Raw genomic sequence first — 19565 nt, forward strand, 5'->3', positions numbered from 1 at the left:
TATATATGAAAAACGTAATTTACAAATGAAATAATAATAATTATTATTATCATTATAAAATATTAATTATCGACATATTACATATTTAATTTACATATTATGGAAAAAGTTTCATTGAATAAAATACTCTATATAAAAAGTTTTAAAAATCGAAAAATGTATTTACAATTTAACTACTACTACTACTAGTACTACTAATAATAAGTGACATTACTTACATATTTAATTTAAATATTAATAAGAATATCAAAAGTTAAAATAAAATATGGTCAGTTTTGATTCATGATGACTTTAAAAGTTTGTTTATCACGACAAACCTCTGTTGTGTGTATGTATCTTTAACTACATAACAGATGTCACATGAACATGGTCAGAATAGATCGATGGCAGTTTCACAAACCCTAAAACTCACATCACAGTAATGGCTCTCGGCTCATTTTACGTAGGGCATCTTAACCTGCATTTCAGTGAGCGAGTCAGACTAACGGTTCAGTGAGGAAGTGAGTTGTCTGAATGATTCAACTTTTATCCATATTTTTAAACATAAAACTGAAAAATTATTGCTATACTTATACTTCTATATGGTAACAGCAATCCCGAAACCTCCAATCTGTTCAAAGCAAAATGAAAGTCATCAGTCTGCCTACCCAGAGAGAATTACTTCAGGCAATGATTTCATGACATCAGATTGAGGCAGAAATAAAATAAATAAATAAATAAATCACTAGCACATGCACCGAATGACCGCAAGCCTTTGATGAGGTCCGATTGCGGCCCAACAGAGAGGTGAACGTGATGACAGACCTCATGGATGTGGTTAGTCACAGCAGTATGTAATATAAGGTGTACTCACTCCTGGGCTCCCGCGGTCCGTCCACCGTGACCTTAATGGCTCTGTGGTAAGTGGCCACTTGCGGTGGGTTTGTGAATACTGTAATCGTCAGGCTGAAGCTCTTCCCTGTGCAAACACAGAAACATTTAAGGACTTTACTCACTGTCAAAGCAAAACTGAGCACTTTGAGCTTATAATTCAGGGGACGTTTAAAGATTTTACTATTAGCGATAATGATTTCAGCACACTTTTTGTACTAGTTTTTTGTTTTATTTTAATGTTCTCAGAACAGAGATCAGTGGGCTGCTGGGAAATTGTGCACCGCTACAATCTAGACAGCTCACTTCCCTAAACAGTGTTTCCAGACAATTTGTGCTCTCTGGTGGTTTAACACAGGGGAACAAGGGATTAACATGACGCTCCAATGGTTCCTACTCACGAATGCCCCTGATTTGCTGGAGACAGGAAGTAGTGGGTGGAATACTTTGGCAACTTTGGGAAACAGCTGGCAAGACGTGTGGAATCTCAGCACCACACAGCAGCACAGATCTGCTGACACTGATTTTATATGACTTGGAATCATAAAATATAATTAAATACGACCAAATGGCTCTCATAATGCAAAAATAATTTGCACAATATACAGTATAACATGTCATTGTGACCTGGAATCTTCTAAAAATCAAAGAAACCTCAAGTGTCAAAAATCATGAAGCTTTACGAATCAAAGAATCAAAAAGATTCCTGTTGCCATTTCATCTTTTTTTTTTTGGAGTGTACAAGCTTTAAACAAAATTTTTTTAAACAAGATGTAAAGGTGAAGTGTGTAAAACTTCTACTTCAAAATTTCATGTTTAATTCAATGCGTCACTTGCCATTTTGTTGAATTTCTGAGTGAAAATTGTTTCAAAGTAACGTTTTTTTTTTTCAGTATACGAGCATCAGTTGTTGCTTTACTGCCATTCACAAATCCTCTCCAACGGCCTCATGGGATAGTAAAGCGTCCTTCAGATGCTCATTCTAAAACCTGACCGAAGTAGTAAGTAATTTGGGTAGTTTTCTCCTACTGTTTAATGAATACCGTGAATTCAGACATACTACTCTTTTCAGATACTGTTTTTCGCCTACTATACAGTAAGGAAGTACCGTATGCGATTTCGAATGCAGCCTGCGACTCTCAATTTGGCTCAACCATAGTTGTGAGTTTGGAGGCGTGGCCATCTGTTTGACTGACAAATTGCAGACAAGGAGAGTATTCGGGAAGCATCATTATTTTTACAATTTTGTGCAACAACTCTAAAAGCACAGAATTTACCACTTCAAGTTAAAAAAAAAGATGAATAATCTGAACAACGCAAAATTAACATATTCAAATATATATATAAGAATCAAGTATATATATATATATATATATATATATATATATAAAGACTGTTATGCAGACAGCTAAGTTAGCATCGATGGTATGAGAAACCTTAGCACAGAACGCACACAGACCTGTAATTTAATGAGCGCATTCTTACCAGCAATTTGGTGATGTGGTTTCACAATGGTGTTGGCTCGTAACTGATAGCTCAGCACACAGACTGACTATAATTATTCTAAGAATGTCATGTGTCCCTGTGTGACCGCGTGCCTCTGCTACCAAATCTCCCTGGAGGATTTCTCCACATGACATTGTGCAAGTGTAGATAAACACAAAATGATTAAGCTTAATAGAAAAAGGCATGGTGTGATAATACAGTCTGTGTTACCAAATCTCCCTGGAGGATTTCTCCACATGACATTGTGCAAGTGTAGATAAACACAAAACGATTAAGCTTAATAGAAAAACGCATGGTGTGATAATACAATCTGTAAGCCTGTGTAAACACATAAACTGCTATGAAGTGTATCGTTAGCTGCACTAGCAGTTAAAAGTTTGGGCATGCTTGAATGAAATTGTTTTACATGATTTTTTTTTAAACTTTCTGGAAAAAAAAAATAATGTTGTAGGTAAATATGAATTGTTCCTACATATCATCTGTGTGCTGTAGCCTAATTCTGCATTTTAATCATTTTTTTTTTTTAAATAGATGAGACTAGATAATGATTGAAAAGCATCAACTTGTGTCTAGCATCCGTGTGAACTCCTTCAATATCCCAGGATGATTTGTTTAACATACATGTTTCCCACGCTTCCATTTTTGGTTATTTCAATGGTTTGATAGCTGCTAATATTCCAAAAAAATGAAAGCAGCAACAATAAAAAAGGTGTGGCCAAACTTTTTGATTGGTTTTGACAATCAAGTGCGAACATGCAATGAAAGACAGTTAAGCTCATGTTTGATTTTCTGTACATGAACACATTTCCCAATGTAACCTGCATGATAAAAGGTTCAACAATTAGGATCTATCTAAATATTTCACAAAAGGTGGACTGACCTCTTCCGCTTCGGCCCACAAAGCGCAAATCGTTGAAGCGGGCCACCTGGTTCTTCATAACACCTGAAGCATTCCTGAGCTCAGCTGAATAATTCTCATCATTCCCAGCCATTACTGTGACCACCGTCCCATCAGGAACCTCTCCCAGGGCCACCACCTGCGGAGAGAACAATGATGCAACGTTTTACACTGTGCATGTGCGCATATGCAAGACATTCGGATCAGCAGCTACTTCAGACAGTTCCTGTGAGTTCTGATTATTTAATAGCAAGCTTTCATGCAAATAATTGCATATACATGCATATTTATGCAGACTTGATGTGGAAAGAAAATTAGCAATTATAATTATTAACAATATTAATATACGTTCATATTATTTTTATTAATAATAATATTATTATATACTAATATGATCATAATATTAGTAAAATTATTCTCAAAAAAATAACAGATACATTTTTTAATGCAAAAGTGACATGACTGAAGTGATCAAAAAAGGTGCTGGTGTGAGGGCCTAGAAAAATGATGAATAGGATTAATTTATTTAATAAATCTATGTTTAGATTTTTCTTGTATGTCTATGCTGTGTGCATGTCTGTCTATCCTTATAGTTATTAAACATTTTAAAAATGTAGGTTACATCAGATTTATTACTACGGTTGGTATATTAGTCACATGCATATTGCATTTAAGGCAATATATTTGCATATCATCTTGCAATTCTATTTCATTATTACTAATCTACCAATCTGGTAAATTACCTAACAGCTAACCACACCTGCACAGGCCTGACCATAAACACAAGCCAAGAGCAAAGATTCTGCCACAGGCCAGAATTACACATCAAACAATGAATAATGCCAGAGCAATTTCATTATTTCTTATTAAGTTAAACTTTTTCCAGTAAAGTCTAGTGCTATTACGAAAACATAAGCTGTTCACACACTCTTATAAGAGTATAAATATAGTACAATGGCACGATTCAGTCCACTGACACACTAACTATCCATGACAAATTGACAAAATTGTACAAGACAAACACATTCAGCAGAACTGACTGAAATTCATAAAATGATATGAGGTACTTTTTGTAAATTAAAGCTGATAGAAATTTTACTATAAATAATAATAATTATAATCTAAATATACAATCTCAATCCCTAGCATACTCTAGCATACCAATAAGTAGCATACCCCTACTACACTTAACAAAATTTAACTTTGCAATATTTTGCTAAGTTAGGCTATATATTATCATTAATGTTGTTTAAATATGTTTAGAATATTAGAATACTATAATTCTATTCGTATTTGTCAGTGCAGTCAACAGTGTGCTAAAACGGCATAGAAATTTGACCTGCACAAGCTTCATATTTTTCACTTGATAAAGTTATGTTGATATAAAAACTAACACACAACAATCGTCCAAAACAATTTACGTTATAGTGTCCACGTTACACATATTACTTTAATAAATGACTGCATTCATAAAGACTCAATTTAAAAACAAGCTCTTACCTTAAACGCAACAGGTAGCGTTTTATTACACCTCCAATGAGAAGGCAAAACCGAGCAGAGAAAGTTTGGACTGTCGGTCCGCACCAGTTCGGCGGAGTGGTCGGCGATGATCTCGGCCATGGAGCGGTTCTCTTGCGCGCGGAGTCTTGGCACCACCACGCTGTCCTGCTGCTGCTGCTGCCCTGCGCTCGGGGTCACATCATTCATCTTCACCGACACCGGCGGACTGAACCTCCGGCCGGCGCTGGGATCTACAGGAATGCGCATCACAACAGTCTAAATTAGCCAAAGGCGAACGTATATGTCCTCTGTTGGCGTTTATGGAGCACCGTCAGTCCCTCTCCGCGCGCTCAGCGCTGCAGTCTGATGAGTTTGGGAAGTGCTGCGGGTTACACACACTCAAGCAGACTTCAATTGGCGCTTTGCGCGCAGTCGTCATTAACTACGTTTCCTGTATTAAAAGGCGCTTAATTCACAGCCACAAGGAGAATTTGTAAGGTTTGGTCAGCTCTCCGAAAGGATTTTAAGATTTTATAGATCTTTTCATAACAGATTAGACAAACCGTCAAAAAATAATTCAGAAAACGAAGGTGTTTCCAACGGTACTAGAGCGCGCTGGCACGCAATCGTATCCAGTCCGCATAAAGATTTACAGTCGGTCGGATTTCATTGCATATAAACAATATCAGTTACATTAGCATCGATATAATACATATAAGGTGATATTCTGTCTCTGGTGTGTAGGATCAGTGTAATCGCGCTTCCCTGGAGAGCGCAGGATCAAATTAGGCTTAAAGGATCAAAAGATCTCAGGAGGCGAAATGTTTGTTGCTTCCAATGTGGTTGGTCTTTGAAGACAGGGATTTCTCTTTTTTTGTGGTTCATATAGTTCCAGCATCATGCAATCATTACACTGATGCCACTCGAACACGTGATGTCCTGATCACGTCATAAAATTTCAACTGAAGTCATTCTGCAGCTACAGTTCAGTGAGCATTTATATCTTTAGTCTGTAACTTTGCCTGTGAAAGTTTAAAACTGCATGACTGTTATCACTTATAATATCTGAATGGAAACGGGATCAATTGCCTCTTGTGGTTCTGAATAGATTCAATTACTGCATTAAAAGACAATATATCATTTTTATGTTTTCCTTGAAATGGGTCACAGAAAGGACATTATTAAATTAGTAGGCACTTTTTTCTATGCACAATGGCAATGGAGAAATGGCATGTGCAGAAACTAAACCATACATAGTGATTACAACATGAACTTCACACACATGAACTTGTGTGTGTGTGTGTGTGTGTGTGTGTGTGTTTTCTTTCTTTTTTTCAGATAGTGTCCACAAAAAAAAAAAAGAAAATGCAGATTATATTTGGAATTATAATGATTTCTTTTAATCTAAATCTATATATACTAATATGCAAGTTTTAATCTAGTGAATATTTTTCCATCAATTTCTGTATACAGGCACATACCTTAAAGTCTTGACTACAAAATAAAAAATAAAATAAAAAATAAATAAAATAAAGCTATTGAACATTTCCACTATTATAGCCCAAGAAAAACATGTTGACCTTTTGTGACAACATGCCCCAAAAGCTGGGTATATGTTGTCACACTATAAGGGGTAAGTTGTCACATTAATATGATAGGATTTTTCGACAATAATTGAACAGTAAAACAATTAATTTAATAGCAAAAATAATAATAAAAATACAATAATACCTAACCCTTAATACAATAATTTTTTTTTTGTGTCCGACAAATACTATAGATGTATAAAATTTAAAATACATGCAAAAATGTTCCCAACCCTCCTATACAAAAAGAACGGCTTTCATAGAAACTTAAGTGTTTAACTGAAAACTGCTCATATCTCTGAGAAAGGGAGACTCACAGAGTGCTGGGATAATTTGAGTGCGCCATAATGACAGAATATTTTCAGAATCATTTTATACACTTTCTACACACACCTCTACCTCATAAAGCACAGACTAAACAGGCTGCCATTTTAACTCCTATTGAGCAAAGTTTCTTTTGACTCAGTGAACAGAGTATCTATACACAGCCTTCAATATTCTGGCAGTGCAACTAAAGCACATGTCATTTAATAACGCCAACTTTGCATCTCTCAGTGATACTGTAGATGGCAATCTCTCCCTCTGACTCAACAGGCTCACGGATAGTAAGTGTTGCAATATGTTTCACACATTTAAAAAATTATCAGAATAATAGGTCCATAACTTTGATGGGAACACAGCCAATAACCCAAATAGGTCACAAAGAATAAAGCGTCTAATTATTCTTGGCAGAACTGTGCAAGATAAATCAAACTTGTTTAATCAGTGACAACAGTCAATCCAAATTTTGCCAAATGCTTGTCTTGGTACCAACTTTGGCTTTAACGTATCCTAATATTTCAGTAGTAGGGAAAAACATATGCCTTAAATGTATTCTTGAAGAACAGAGATGGAAAAATGTGAAAGAACATAAAGAAAGAACTTTATAATGTGTCCGGTAAACACTGCCACCTTTAGATATTTGCCATTTTTTGCCAATCAAACCAACCAAAAGCAACTGCATAACTAACAGATTCATAACTTCCGCTGGAAAATGGTAAAGTAGCTTAGTATCGCTCACATATATTGTATGAAAGTCTTGCAGGGTGGCATGAGTGGGGGTGGCGGTGGTCATGGGTACGTTTTGAGTATCTTGTACGTGGGAGGGATAGAAAAAGCTTCAGGAAGCACTGACATGCATCTGGCACATTGTGAAGAGAGAGAAAAAAATAGCTTGAGTTATACAAGTTGCGATTGAATTACACTCCATCTCCATTTGCCCCGAGCACTGAAAATGTGTTCAAGATTGGCCAATGTTATTAAAGATCAATTTCCAATTCATAAAAAGATAAATCAGAGTTACAATGGTATTAAAAACACCATGTGTGCTATTCCAACAGTTTTCCTGATTTTTGCTCAATCACTGATATGTTTGGACAATAAAATAAACCTAATGCAAAAAAGAGATGATTTATGTTAATTCCTCACAGATGCATGTGCTCAATCAGATGCACGCGAAATTCGTGGCTATCGATGATGCAAATAACACTTAATAAGTGAAATAAAGCGACTGTCGACATGTCCAAACACAGAGGCGTGTTAAATCATATACACAACAAGATATCAAAGAGCATTTGTCACATCTGAATCCACTTTGTCAGTACAGTATGGCCGCCATCTGCCAGCAATATCAGCGTGGAGCAGCGAACGCACGTGATCCGAGTGGCTCACTGTGCCTCGAGAGCTCTGCCCACTTCTTTTCGGGCGTCTTGTTTGATCTCCTAATGAGCCCAGAGGAGCCCACACAGCTGGCTATGATGTGCTACAAAGATGAGGGGTTAGAAGCCGTCCACCGAGCAAGAACCCGGGATTACCGCACGCTATTCTGAGCGGTTTGTCACCAGACACTCGCTCTGGATTCGAACCAGCTCAAACGCTGATGATGTGATAAGCCGAACGTAACTGAACCCTTATCTGCTGATGGCCTGATACGCTGAGCTCTTAACGGGGTTGACAGCGTAATCCAGCGCGGGTAGCTCATCAAAAACTGCCAGTGTACTGGAAAAGGCCAGTTTCAACACAACCAGACAAGTAGTCGTGGAAAAAAAATGAGCCAGCAACACTTTCCCCCCCTCACGGCGAATTATAAGTGATGACACGGGACAAAGAAACTATTGTTGACTGGTAATGTAAACATGAAGAGACACTGAGCTCCAGGGCTTTAATGATATCTAAATGACTCCAATTCAGATTCATACAGCCCTGGGATTATGTAACGTGCTACATGAGTGTTTTTCTCTGCTTCTTTCTCGTCCCGCATTCTTTCGACGGTTGAGAGGAAAAGCACAGCCACTTAAGTCCCTGGATCAGGGCTCCATTTCACAGTGGTGCATTTTTTGAGACACTTAATTATGGCTTTATGTGGGGAGCAATTTGATGGGGCTATGAAGGCTTCCAATTTTAAATAGTTACTTTCCATCCTTGGCACGCTTCAGGAGAACATACGTGCACGAGCACGTGATGGGCACGTGATGGGATCAGGGTGATGATTCGTACACAGAATTCATAGCCTTACCTCATCAGGAAGACCTTCTCAACATCCTTTCAAGCCCCAGATTTAATCTGAGCCCATAATTGCCGTTTTGTCATTGACTGGATAGTGACATCAGCAAGACGAGACCTTCAGGACTTTGGGTTGCCAGAGAGGCATAAGAACTGGCTCGGAGAGCAAATTGGGCCCGTGTTATGGTCACAAATTTCAGGAACACAATGATTTTTTTGGAAGTGCGCTGTGTTCGTTATGGAAAGTGGAGTGGGGGGCCTGTGGTGGTGGTGATGGAGAAATGGGGGCTGGTTTTAGGGGGTGGTGGTGGTAGCGGCAGGCTATAAAGACAGTTTCCTTTTTGCTCTCATTGGCATGACTGTCTGCCGCCTCTAGTCTTCATGGAGGTCCTTAATTGAGATCACTTGCACATAAAATAGGAACAGAAAAGGAACTTTTGCGGTTTGAGAAGAGGAAAGGGGGAATAAAAAGACTGGTAATATGTGACAAAGGCTCCCATTAAAACATTGAAGTCAAGTATAGGAGATGGAGGGCCGTTGCTATGGCGACGGCTCGGAGATTTATCATCTTCTCTGACTTCAAGAACTGTGTAAGTGTGCGACTAGTTGTGTATCAGTTCAGTTCCCCCGTGTGAATTGTGTTTGTTGAGAAACGTTTCACATTAATATTCCAAAGAAGCCTATATTATAACCGGAATTTGTCAACAGGTAGAAATACATTGTTTATAAATGTTAAAGAAATAAATAATAATTAAATATTATGTATATATGAATTTAGTCTGTGTCTATTTTTACCTGCTGCTTCCAAACGTTTTTGCATAATGAGGTAACCATAGCAAGAATAAGCTGCTCGATCACAATACGAACATATCAACGAAACTACTATCATGTATACATTCAATAATCACAAAATACACCTTTTTTTTTTAAAGATTTATATTAAAAAGCCTTTAAGATAATTAGCTTACTGGTCAACAGATGCCAGCGGTGTGGATTTGTAGTGATTCTTTCTGCCAGTTTCATATTGGTTTCATAATGGTTGCACAACGGTTAATTCTGCTGGGAATAAAAATAAAATAAGTAATTGTGGAATGCAAGTTACTCAATATTGACTTCTTGTTTATCAAATTCAAAGTATTATTGCTTAAGTGGTAAAATACTGTATTTTTGGGCACTGTTTCTATTGTTTTATCACCCAAAACCTCCCAAAACCTAAAATAAAACATTCACCCCACAAAAGGGGTCTTCCTTTGACATGCATAGGTTAGGGGTTGCATTTCCAACTGATATCTGCTGTGTAATTGAGCGAGTGTAGATTAGCGATTTATTCAGCATGAGTCTGAGGAATAATCAAGGGATCAGTCTAAAGCAGACCCTCACACCAGGCACTCCTGGACGAGGGTCGGGTATCACTTCTGTACAAGAGCGTGCTTATTTTGGACCAGATTAACCTTGAGAATTCCACCTCACACTTTCCCCTTCCGCTGTGGATTGCACAGTTCTATACTTCCTCTCTGAAACGGCCTGGTTAGCTGAAAAATATTTATAGTTATTACGCCGTTCTCATGTATCCACAGTCAGTTAGTTCTATTTTGTGTGCAAGGTAAAACTAATAGCAGATTTATGTGGGGGGATTTCACCTCATCCCGCAGTAGATTGAGGATGATTTATTGGCTGCATAATACGAACTACTGATGGATTGAGTAACTGGAGGACAACCCAAACAGGCAGGTATCCAGAAAGCAACTCGTAAGGGAACTATCCCATCACCTCGCTGCTGTACAGCTCCGGCTTTATTTCACTGTTTGGATGCAGGAGGGCTCATGCTCAGGTGTTTAAAATAGAAAAAGTCTGGATGAAAGAAAAAAAGAGAAAGCCGGGATATTACAGCAGCTGCAAAGAGTTGCTTTCTCTTGAACGTAAACCTTAGGAAAGAGGTAAAATATAACCTGGCCATATGTGCACAGCAGTGGATTAAATGAATTATTCCAGCACGTCAAAAGTCTGTGGAACCAGGTGATTTGCTTGGCTACTAGTCTGATATTTCTTTTGCATAAAAATAAGGCTGCCATTGTTTGCTCGAAATCTAATCATTCTCATGGGGAGCAAACTTGTCCAGCTTTCTATTCTTTCAAGACATTTCAACTATAGTTGGTCGTTCCCGGTGTTTAAGGGAAAACGGTAACACAACCCAAAAATCTAAGGAAAAAAAAGTGTAGTCTTCTCAGTCTCCGACTCTCGTGATGGTTACTGCAACAGGATAAATGTGATAGCAGGGAGGTAATTGAGAGAAAATGCTACTGCAAGTATAGGGTAATGATACTGCCACAATGACTTTAGGGTTTGGGAATATTTTCTTTCGGAACCAGCTCCAGCCTGCAAAGATTATAGTCAACCTCTTTGAACTCTCTCACCCTGTTACAGCACTGGAAGTCGACTGAATGTGTTTAAATGGCCTAAAAAATAATAGGTTCTCAACACGCAGACATCTCTTTTTATATCCATAACAAGATAAAAAGTTCTTGTGTCACTTTTGATCAATTTAATGCATCCTTGCTGAATAAAAATATTTAAAAAGTCCCCAAACATTTGAACGATGTATATTTTTACATCTTTATTTACCATATGCTTCATCCTCCATCTTTTGTCATTGTGCTTTATGGGATTAGTTTCACTGTGATGGCTTCACCAAATATTAATTATCTGTCCACATAAAAATGACATACTGATATTCTTGAGGCACCCCTGAAGATGATATACAAGCGAACGTGTTCCAATAGATTGAAATGATTAATGACTTTCGCAGCTCTTTTTTGTGTAGCTACACTGAAACTTCAGTAAACGCAAAAGTTGGAGCAATTTTTCCACAGCAGCCAAAATATGCGGCACTTTTTGAAATCCAAATGATATCTAATTTAAGCTGTCGAACCAAACTCAGAACATTTGACTGACTTCCCGAATCCCATTGGGAGAATTTATATTATTGGTAATCGCAGCACTTTCGGAGAGATACGCCTGTGGTTTGCCTGCGACATACCAGTGCAATCTAGACATTTTCAGAATTGAACAAAATAACTCTTTGGCATTTAACTGCAGGGATCTCAGATGTCTCAAATTCACTGAGTTGTATTGCTCTATTTATTTAACTCCTAAAATGGGAGGGTTAAACAACAATAAAATGAAAATGTATTACAGCATGCAAAATTGCAACTTTTTGAAATGCAATATTTATTCTCCACACATTATGATATTTTATTAACATTATTAATATGAAAGGATAAACATAAATGTAATGTGTTAAAAAATTTCACTCAGAAACTGCTGCAAGTAATACATTGAATTAAATATGATTGAAGTTGAGGGACTGACATATTGTTTTCTAGTAAAACTAGAAAAGATGCTGTGACTGGAAAAAAAATATTATCCTTGTGAAGATCTCCACTAGACATCGAGATTTTGATCTAAATGTGCCACACATTTAAGTTTAATTAAATCAACATAAGTTACTTTGTTGATTAAAAGCCCTGGAGGCCATCCAATTACACTAATGATATATATTATTGTGTAACTGGCCCCAGGGCCAGACTGTTTGATCTTAATAAAACACCAATTTCACCAATCGAATGGAAATAAATCACACAACAAAACAGAATACTGTGAAAACTTTCTGTACTTTAAAAACAGTAGCCTCCTATGAACTTCCCCTCGAGGAACCATAAATCAGTGCTTTACGGAAGTAAAAGTTGCGAGATATAAAGTCAGAGTTCTTAATTTTTGTCTAGCAGTTGGTCTAGCATCTCACAATTCAGACCATTTTTCTTAGAAATCTCAGTTTACATCTCACAATTATGTTTTTTTTGTTTGTTTCTGGTACAAAATAAAAAAGGATAACTTTTTATTTCACGACTTTTTATCTCACAACACTTTCTTCTATTTTTCTTCTCAGAATTGCGAGTTTATATGTTGAAATTGCGAGTTATAAACTTGCAAGTTACTTGTTATAAATTTGCAAATTGCGAGTTAACTTGTAGGAATTCTGACTTTTTAAAAAAAATTCTGTTTGATTCTGTTTCGTTTTTCCACCACAGAATAAAAAATAAAAAAGTTAAAGACAATTTTATCTCACAACACTTTTTTCATGCAATTTATATCTCACAATTTAGAGATTATATCTAGCAATTCTGAATTTAAATCTCACAATTCTGAAAAAGGTCTGATTTGTGAGATAAAAATTCGGAGTTAACGTTTTATTTATTTTTTTATCCTACAGCAGAAACAAGATTTCATAGCATGTAGACCCAAACACACAAAGAAATGCACACACTTAGCATGACGACACATCACCACAGGGTCGTGCTGAAGGCAAATAGCAGTAAAGAGCTGGCTCTGTTAGACTTGGGTTAACCGTACTGTAATTCTGAAGCCCTGAGGAGTGTCCCAGTGGCCATTTGGTTGCTGTTTACCAGAGAGATAAATTCCACTGTCCCTGAAGGGGAAGGTCATGGGCAGCGCGTGGGCTGTGTGTGTATACCGGTGGTCAAGTGTAGGTTGGTATGAACATGTGGCTAGAGTGTGTTCACATATACAGTGGGTACGGAAAGTATTCAGACCCCCTTAAATTTTTCACTCTTTGTTATATTGCAGCCATGAGGATCTGCAAGGAGGAATGGCAGAGGATCCCCAAATCCAGGTGTGAAAAACTTGTTGCATCTTTCCCAAAAAGACTCATGGCTGTATTAGATCAAAAGGGTGCTTCTACTAAATACTGAGCAAAGGGTCTGAATACTTAGGACCATGTGATATTTCAGTTTTTCTTTTTTAATAAATCTGCGAAAATGTCAACGATTCTGTGTTTTTCTGTCAATATGGGGTGCTGTGTGTACATTAATGAGGAAAAAAAATTAACTTAAATGATTTTAGCAAATGGCTGCAATATAACAAAGAGTGAAAAATTTAAGGGGGTCTGAATACTTTCCGTACCCACTGTATGTGGGATTGTTTTAAGAACTATTTGAATTCAGATGACAACAGGCTGCTTTGTTTCCACACAGGGTCTTCCGGATGCTTGTTTCTCAATTAATTTGTGATTAAAAGAAGCTTGTGAAATTGCAAAGCAACATGATGCCAGTGAGAAAAACAGTGAGATCAAATGTATAAAGTTATGAGCATCTTTAGAAGCTACAATATTTGGTGAGATCTTTGTTTTCACACTCTTTGGCAGTCATACTTTTTATTTATTTTGTATTTTGTACTAACAACAATTACCACGTTAAATACACTGTTCCCACAGTTTATTGCTTTTTAAGTTGTGATTATTTGAACTTTAGTGCATAAAGAATGAGAGACCAAAATATGACTGAAGAAAGCACATTCATGTACGTCAAGTATAATTTTCCCAGACAATACTGCCTTTCTTCTAAAGAAAAAAAAAATGACATTAAGAATAAAAACACTGGCATGAGAATACTGCTGTCATTTAAATGCTGTCATTCTTTCTTTGAAGTGCATTTTCTCACAGAGTGTTTCTGTTGTCACTAAGAGTTTAAAACAATAGCTGGGTTTCCATCCACATATTTTTATGCAAATTTCAGGATACTGCATAAAAATCTTGAATAAAAACACCAAGACATGAAAAAAAAAAACCTCTTGAAGACAAACAACGAAGGAAACATTTTACCAAAAAAAAAAAAGATTCACTGCTCTGTTCACAAATAGTTTTTGCAATATTACGATTTTTCCAAACAATAAATCTACAAGTTACTGTATTTGGTGATGTGTGAGATCAATCCCATAAAATAATTTTCAAGAAAAATACTAAGCAGCACAATTGTTTTCAACATTGATATTAATAAGAAATGTTTCTTGAGCGTCAAATCAGCAATGATTTCTGAAGTGACACTGAAGACTGGAGTAATGATGCTGAAAATTCAGCTTGGCATCACAGGAATAAATTAGATATTAAAATATATTCAAATAGAAAACAGTAATTTAAAATGGTAATATTTCACAGTATTACTGTTTTTACTGTATTTTTGATCAAATAAATGCAGCCTTGGTGAGAACAAGAGACTTCTTTCAAAAACATAAAATCTAACTGACCCCAAATTTTGAACGGCATCCCATGAGTTTCTTTCTACATAGAACATTACAAATAAGCCACTTGTGAAGTTTGATGCTCAGGATGCCCTCTACATAGTAGGCAGTGAAGCAGCTCACTAGACTTTGGAACAGAGCAGATTTGAAGAAAAAAAAAAAACAATATGCTTTAAATTCTCTTGGAAGTTTCTTGTTAAATCAGTGTTTTTGCCATTCTCTCGCCTAAGAGAACAGACATTCTATTTCCCACATACACATCAAAACAACACAGAGACATGCACACCACCAGCAAATCAACTAATGTGCTGTAATTATATGTTACCACTTTGAAGTGCCTAGTATTTGCTGCCCGTGCATATTTACCCTTACTATTCAAAGAACATTAAAGAGCATCTAAAATAAAACTCAGGAGGACACGTTGAAGTGTAAAAGACCTGTCCTGTTTGACTAAAGTTCAAAGACCTGTTTTGAAGACTTTAAAGGGCTTTCTCTCTGTATCCCGTCTGAATACGTGTTGAGTAAAAGTGAATTGAGAGCTGAAAAGAAGATCCCAGCCCCATGCATGGATTTCCCAGGACACAGTTAGTATGACATCAAAGGCAATAACCGAACGCAGTGCCAAGGTGTGTGCTCTCCTTCTCTCTCTCTGGCCTTTGTGCTGCGTGCATATTTCATTTCGGCCTTTGTGAAAGTGTGTGTGGGCCACTGTAGGTGGGAACGCCTCCCAGAAACCTTTGTGTCCGGTGCGGGACGCAGCGCAGGTGGCATGTCAGTGATTCGAGGGGGTTTTTACAACACATAAGGGCCTTTTGTGCCAAGTGTGATTGAGCTATCGCGTTTAAACGTGTGGGAGGAAACAAGACGAGGGCGATGAAGACGACACAAAGGCCTCCACCGAAGCAGATGGGTGGTGTCTGATCTGGCCGTTTGCCTCCTGTGACATACTACTGCGCCAGCTCTGAGGCGCAAGGTGATCCCTGCCTTTTTACTTCTTCCTGTTCGTGTCAATGGGCCGCTCAGATTACAGCATTAGGCTTGTGTAGGCGTCCGCAGCCAGAGCTGGCGTCACAGTGCCAACAAACTACTCTTCAGGTGTGCAACTGATCCATTTAAAACCTCTGCCCTTAACGGGGTGTGTGGGAAGGTAATTGAACCAAATTAAGAGATGGTACCTGTTGCATCATGACGCTGTATGTCCAGCCTTTGTCATTTCCGGCGCTCAGTCTGTGCATATGCTGCCACCACGACAAAAGAGATCGGTTTCATGCTCTTCAGCTGTATGACTAAGTGCATTAATCAAATTACCTCTTCCTTTTCTCATTCATCAGTTCCTACCAGCTTCATCTGGAGGATCAAAGGCTGGTGTCGCACACAATAATACATCCCACCATGTTAATCAAAATATAACAGGCGTTATTTATTATTTATTTATCTAATTCATTATTTAATTACCTCTCATGTGAATCTTAGGTTGTGGACACATACAATCATCACATATAATTTCAGCTCATACTAATTTCAGTGGTGTTGTAAAGTCAAGTCATATTATGAAAAGTGCAATACAAATGTATTTATATAACGCTTTTCATAATATCCATCATTTTAAAGCATGTTGTGGACTTCTGGTAATTAATGTTACATTTGCATCTGATGTTTTCATAGTTTATCTTACACTACGAACAAGCAATCAATACTACAATATTTTGGTGACAATTCTGTCATCATTTACTCACCCTCAAGTCTTTTCAAAATTGTATGACTTACTTGAACACAAAAGAAAACATTTTGAATAATGTTGGTGTCCAAACAACACTGGACCACATTGATATCATTGTATGGATACACATATTTGTAAATATCTTCTTTTATGTTCCACAGAAGAAAGAACGTCATACAGGTTTGGAACGACAAATGATGACATTTACAATTTGGGGTGAACTGTCACTTTAACATTCTTTTTTATTGAAACCAAGATACATCAAAAACTCAGTTCTCACGTTTAAATGTTTTTAAACACTTTCCTACATTGTTTAAATATATATATATATATTAAAATAAAAAACATGATTAATATGCAATATTGTAAACATAATGAGCCAATCATAATGATTCAAATAACACAGATTGGCATCATAACATTGACATGGTAACCAGCCAATCAGAGCGATGTCGAGGCACTGCCTCCTGTCATGTGACTTTTTTCTTTTTCACTTTTCAATTCAAGCCACGCAAAATAAATAAATAAAATGAATGGATAGTGACCCCACATTTTTACAGATTTTACAGGTTGTGCTTGTCAAGAATCTCATTTGTATAATTGTCCCATGGTAGCAGTTATCATTTAGTGAGAATTTAAGTAAATAGACAGACAGACAGACAGACAGATAGATAGATAGATAGATAGATAGATAGATAGATAGACAACTTCTCAGATCCCATCACTGGCTGTCATATGACATCTCAAAACCAAACCAGCCTCACTAATTTTAATGATATTGGTACTTATTTTAATTTATAATTTATTTTTAGTTATAGACTCAAAGTCCTTTCATAAAAGGCACAATGTAGACACAAAACTCTACCTGCCTATTAGCGAATGAATACACCCCAAGGACCATTCAATATCTAAAAATTGCTGTCGAAATTACATGTTTGCTCGCCAGCTACAATTAAATAGCACTAAATGAATATGGCTTTGGTGATATTTTTAGATGGTCCTCTCCTTCACAGAAGCTGCAGCTCAGGGTCAGAGATTTTCCCCTTGCTTCAATTACCTATTGATGAGAGGGCTTCCCTGCTCTGGCACTGCTTTGGAAAAAGTAAGTCTGGTTTGCTTTTAAGATGTCTCAGGAATGATGGCGGCCGGTGGGATCTGAGCAGACGACGCATGCAACAGAAGCTGCCTTTTAATACTTGTCTGATGTTGCTCACAAATTATTCTTTTCTTTCATCAGTCTGAGTTTTTTTATTTTTAAATGTCTCCCTTATATTTTTGCTAAATGATAATTGCTACCTTGGGATAATAGTCAATACTGTATAGCTTGGTTTTGATAATGAGCAACAAAATATGCCCTGGAGAAACCTAGAGAGTCTGTCTCATGCCACACATGTAGACAATTACTCCACACCCATCTGCCATTAGGCAGCGTTACAGAGAATGTTTTCTACTTAATTAAATCCAAATCTCTCAATAGTGGAGCCCGAATGAAATATAATGTGTCTGTTTGGGTCTGGTTTCTTTTCTGCTGCCTTCTTCTTCATTGGTCGTGAGATCTATCAGCTCACACTAATATGAAAAGTGTAAAACAATCTCATTTTAAATTAGTTAAAATATATAAATGTGTTTATTAAATACACTGGCAAATATGTAAAATGTTGAATGCATTAAGTTAAACTGATCAAAACGTGTCACACACACTTTAAACTTTACAGAGACCTCAGTGCTGTATGTTTAAAATAATATTAGTAACTTCAAAATTAGCCTTTTATTTTCATCACCATATTTTTCTAATATGTTCTTCTGACCTGATCAAAATCTATAAACCAGATAACAAAAAAAGAGGTTTAAATCTGAATCACAAAGTCAAAAAAGTCAACAAAACTTAAAAATAAATAAATAAAAACAATATTTCTACATTAAAAACATTGTAGAAGTATACTATAAAATAACATGTTTTATATCTACAGTATTTAAGAACACATACAAAAGTAATTTCTTTCATGAATGACATATGAAGCATGTTATCAAGTTGAAGTAATTTTTTTGAGCTATCAGACAGGACTGGTTGTCTCTAATATCCCAAACAGATCATGAGGGTTAAACAGATCTGGTATCAGAATGCAATTATCCACCAAATCTAAAATGTTGCTTTAAATCAAAATATGGCTATTTTAAAACTCTCGGAGCATAAAAATATTGCTGTATACCTCTTGTAATAAAACCACACAGAAACTGAACAAAGTGAGGGTCTCAGGTGGGCTTTTACTCTGCATCTGCACTAACCACAATCAAGAAATGCTCCCCATCAGCAAGTGCTAAGCTTTCCCCATCCTGTTCTCATCCTGGTCTAGTCTCACCCCTGGGAGCATGCTGAGGATCAGAGGTTAACATGCTAATAGAAGGCACTGATTGCTGCAAGTGGCTCTCGGATTTGCGTACGGCAGAGAACAGCACGCGTGCAAAGCAGACATTCAGACCTGAAAACAGCTTTACAACATTTCTCTTAGAGGATTCGGCAAAACCCATACATCAGAATGAATGGGTTCTCTTACTTTTCCTTCGTGACATGAGAAAGTCATATTTCTTTATGCACAATATAGATTTGTGCTTGCCTGTTAGTTAGTTCGTTTTTTTAAATTTCAGACATTCTTATATATTATTAGTATAAATATAGTATATTTCTTAGCATGGTGTCAACAAACATAATAAATTATAAAAAGAATATGATTTTCAGCAAAGTGAGCATGATTTAAAAATAAATAAATATATCTGGAGCCCTCAATGGCACAGTAATAAAAAAACAAACAAACAAACAAAAAAAAAAAAAAAAAAAAAAACAAAAAAAAAA

At 36.7% G+C, this 19565-nt stretch overlaps 1 protein-coding gene across 3 annotated transcripts in view; it reads right to left on the reverse strand.

The window, feature by feature from the left end:
* The window catches only part of LOC107697170 (runt-related transcription factor 2-like), a 43370-nt gene that overhangs the window by 22818 nt on the left and 987 nt on the right, over positions 1 to 19565 (reverse strand). For all 3 annotated transcript variants that reach the window (XM_016497835.1, XM_016497836.1, XM_016497837.1), the window contains exons 2-4: positions 4775 to 5025; positions 3257 to 3413; positions 854 to 958 (exon numbers count right to left, since the gene is read on the reverse strand). In XM_016497835.1, the coding sequence (XP_016353321.1) occupies positions 854 to 958; positions 3257 to 3413; positions 4775 to 5025 (513 nt within the window). The remainder of the gene's footprint in view (positions 1 to 853; positions 959 to 3256; positions 3414 to 4774; positions 5026 to 19565) is intronic.

This window comes from Sinocyclocheilus anshuiensis, unplaced genomic scaffold (genome assembly GCF_001515605.1).
Source record: "Sinocyclocheilus anshuiensis isolate Anshui unplaced genomic scaffold, SAMN03320099.WGS_v1.1 scaffold38, whole genome shotgun sequence".
In the NCBI taxonomy this organism is placed as follows: domain Eukaryota; kingdom Metazoa; phylum Chordata; class Actinopteri; order Cypriniformes; family Cyprinidae; genus Sinocyclocheilus; species Sinocyclocheilus anshuiensis.